Here is a 2,500-nt window from a genome sequence, read left to right on the forward strand (position 1 = left end):
TTTCTCTTTTTTTTCTCGAGTTGATTCTCTATCTGTCTTTCTATATTTCTCTATTTTTTCTGGTTTCTCTCTGTTTCTTCCCTATCCTCACTTCCTTCGTTCGTCCCCCCTCCCCTCCCTTTCTCTTTCTCTCTACTGGTACTACTACTAAAACAACTATTAATACTTCTTCTACTACTACTACTACTCCTACAACTTCTACTACTACTCATACCACTATTACTACTACTGTTACTAGTACTACCATCACTACACTACTACTATTATTGCAATAAAAACGATTACTAGTACTGCTTTTGCTACAATTACAACAAGAACTTCTACAGAAACAACAACAACAACAACAACAACTACTACTACTACATCAACAACTACTACCACTACAGCAACAACAACAACTACTGCTACAACTGTTTTATAAGGGGGTAAGTTGGGGGAGGAGGTGTTAAGGCAGTTTTCGATTCATCTCTGGAAGCTGCGTCTATTTACATGTTCTTACTATCAAAAATCACCCTTTGCATGGTGGCATGTGTTCTCACATGCTCATAACTATGAGCGTATGTTAATATCCCGTCACCTACAATGGACAGCCTACTGGTCGCTTTATGATAAGAATTGGTTTATTTATGACCGTGTGTGAGTGTATTTACGTTTAGAAATGAGGTAATTTGAAGGTTAAAGGATACTGTATAACCACACAAGAGAAGAGCCTCTTAGTAGATTAAACTAATGTCATACAAATCTCGTTTATTAATCATGAGAGAGTCTATGAGTCATTAACACGTTAATAAAAAACGTGTATATTTCTCAGACAGAAAAAATGGTACCTGTTTCCCGTTAAACATTGAAAGGGGTATTATAAAATAAATTAGATGTAGATATTGTATTTTAAAGAGAGTGAAAATCTATTAGACCTCGTAATGTAGTGTATGCTTAACGCGATCAAAATTACATATAACTTTTTTGAATAGCATGTTGGTCCGCAAATTACTATAGTCATTTAGGAAGTTGCTGGTAAATGTTTATCAAAATGTTGATCAAAATGTTGAGGCGATAATAGCACCTTATGAATTTAAAGTAGAGAAGTCCATAGAAGACTTTGCAAATATTATCATCATGCTTTCAACATATACACATACATTAGTTTTTATTATTATAAAAAAAGGTTAGTCGCTTACGGTCAGTGTGAGTAAATTATCTATTTCTTTATGTTCTTTCCCTTTCCTCCTCTTCTTCTTCTTCCCCTACTTTTTCTTAATCTTCTTCTTGTAGGTGGATCGAATGAGAATGAGAGAGAGAGAGAGAGAGAGAGAGAGAGAGAGAGAGAGAGAGAGAGAGAGAGAGAGAGAGAGAGAGAGAGAGAGAGAGAGAGAGAGAGAGAGAGAGAGAGAGAGAACGAGATGAGAATGAGCAACTATTCATGATTACTTTAACAACCAATCATAGGTTTTATTACATATTCAAACAAAAAACATTTCTCGAGCTGCCATGTATCATTACCATTTTTATTTTTTTTTTACTTGGGATATAAAATACGAATCATAAGTTCCTTAGACTTTTTCTTTTCTTTTCTACTCCACTGAGTTATACAAAAGTTGCGCATCTTGATAATGTGTTTTTATCAACTGTACGTAAGCTTGTCAAAAGTCCTAGGGAGGTTTATTCCTAACTGATAATAACAAACCCAAGAATGTTGTTTTGACGTTGTTTTCAATTTCGACGATAAAATTCATGCACAGATACCATTTAGATACTTATGGAAAATGTTTGGAGAATAATAGAGATGGAGACAGTATAAAAATGATCGTCAATGCTTGCGGTATCACAGGCTTAACGCAGCATTAGATAAAATAATGGAAAATAGTAGTTATAATAAAACTTCTACTCGTGAATAAAACTAATACCGTTATCAGTATTATCTGATGATAAGGAATACGTATAAGAGTCAGATGTACAAATTATAAGTTGGAGTTTCTGCTTCAGAGTGCACCCCTCTCTCTCGTTCCGGTGAACCACTGCAGTTAAACTCTGGATTTTGATGTCTTATTTCTGTAAAGTATTATCATGAATGGTAATAATTCATCTACCATTCAGTATTGTTCGGAAAATGCTATCAATACAGCGGAGTACAGGAATTGGATAAAAACGACCCAGATCTGGGTGTGGACGCTAACTGGTGTCGGTAGTTTGGGGAATCTGTTTACCATCGTGGTCATCCTGCATCAGCTGTGCATAGGATTCGTGCAGAAGAGGCGTCCTGGGACTTACCGACAGTGGAATGGCAACACTTCACGTGTTGAGAGGCCTGTCCTCCCCTTCGAGGGCCACACCCTTCTCCTGCTTCACCTATGCTTCTGCGACCTCCTGTACTCTGCCGTGAACCTTCCGCTGACTGCCACGGCCTACGGGTATGCCCTAGACGGTGCCACGCAGGAACTCGAAGGCCTGTGCCCGGTCGCTGCCTTCCTGAGGTACACCAACGCCCTGGCGGAGTGGCTGA

General features: G+C 38.0%; 1 protein-coding gene across 1 annotated transcript in view; it reads left to right on the forward strand.

Moving 5' to 3' along the window:
- The first annotated feature begins 1,982 nt into the window (after window positions 1–1,982).
- Window positions 1,983–2,500, forward strand: part of LOC119580016 (histamine H2 receptor-like) — a 2,804-nt gene continuing 2,286 nt past the window's right edge. The window contains exon 1 of the mRNA XM_037927866.1: window positions 1,983–2,500. This exon is cut by the window's right edge and continues 146 nt beyond it. Coding sequence (XP_037783794.1) covers window positions 2,065–2,500 — 436 coding nt within the window. The 5' untranslated portion in view covers window positions 1,983–2,064.

The sequence above is a fragment of the Penaeus monodon genome, chromosome 13 (assembly GCF_015228065.2).
Source record: "Penaeus monodon isolate SGIC_2016 chromosome 13, NSTDA_Pmon_1, whole genome shotgun sequence".
In the NCBI taxonomy this organism is placed as follows: Eukaryota; Metazoa; Arthropoda; class Malacostraca; order Decapoda; family Penaeidae; genus Penaeus; species Penaeus monodon.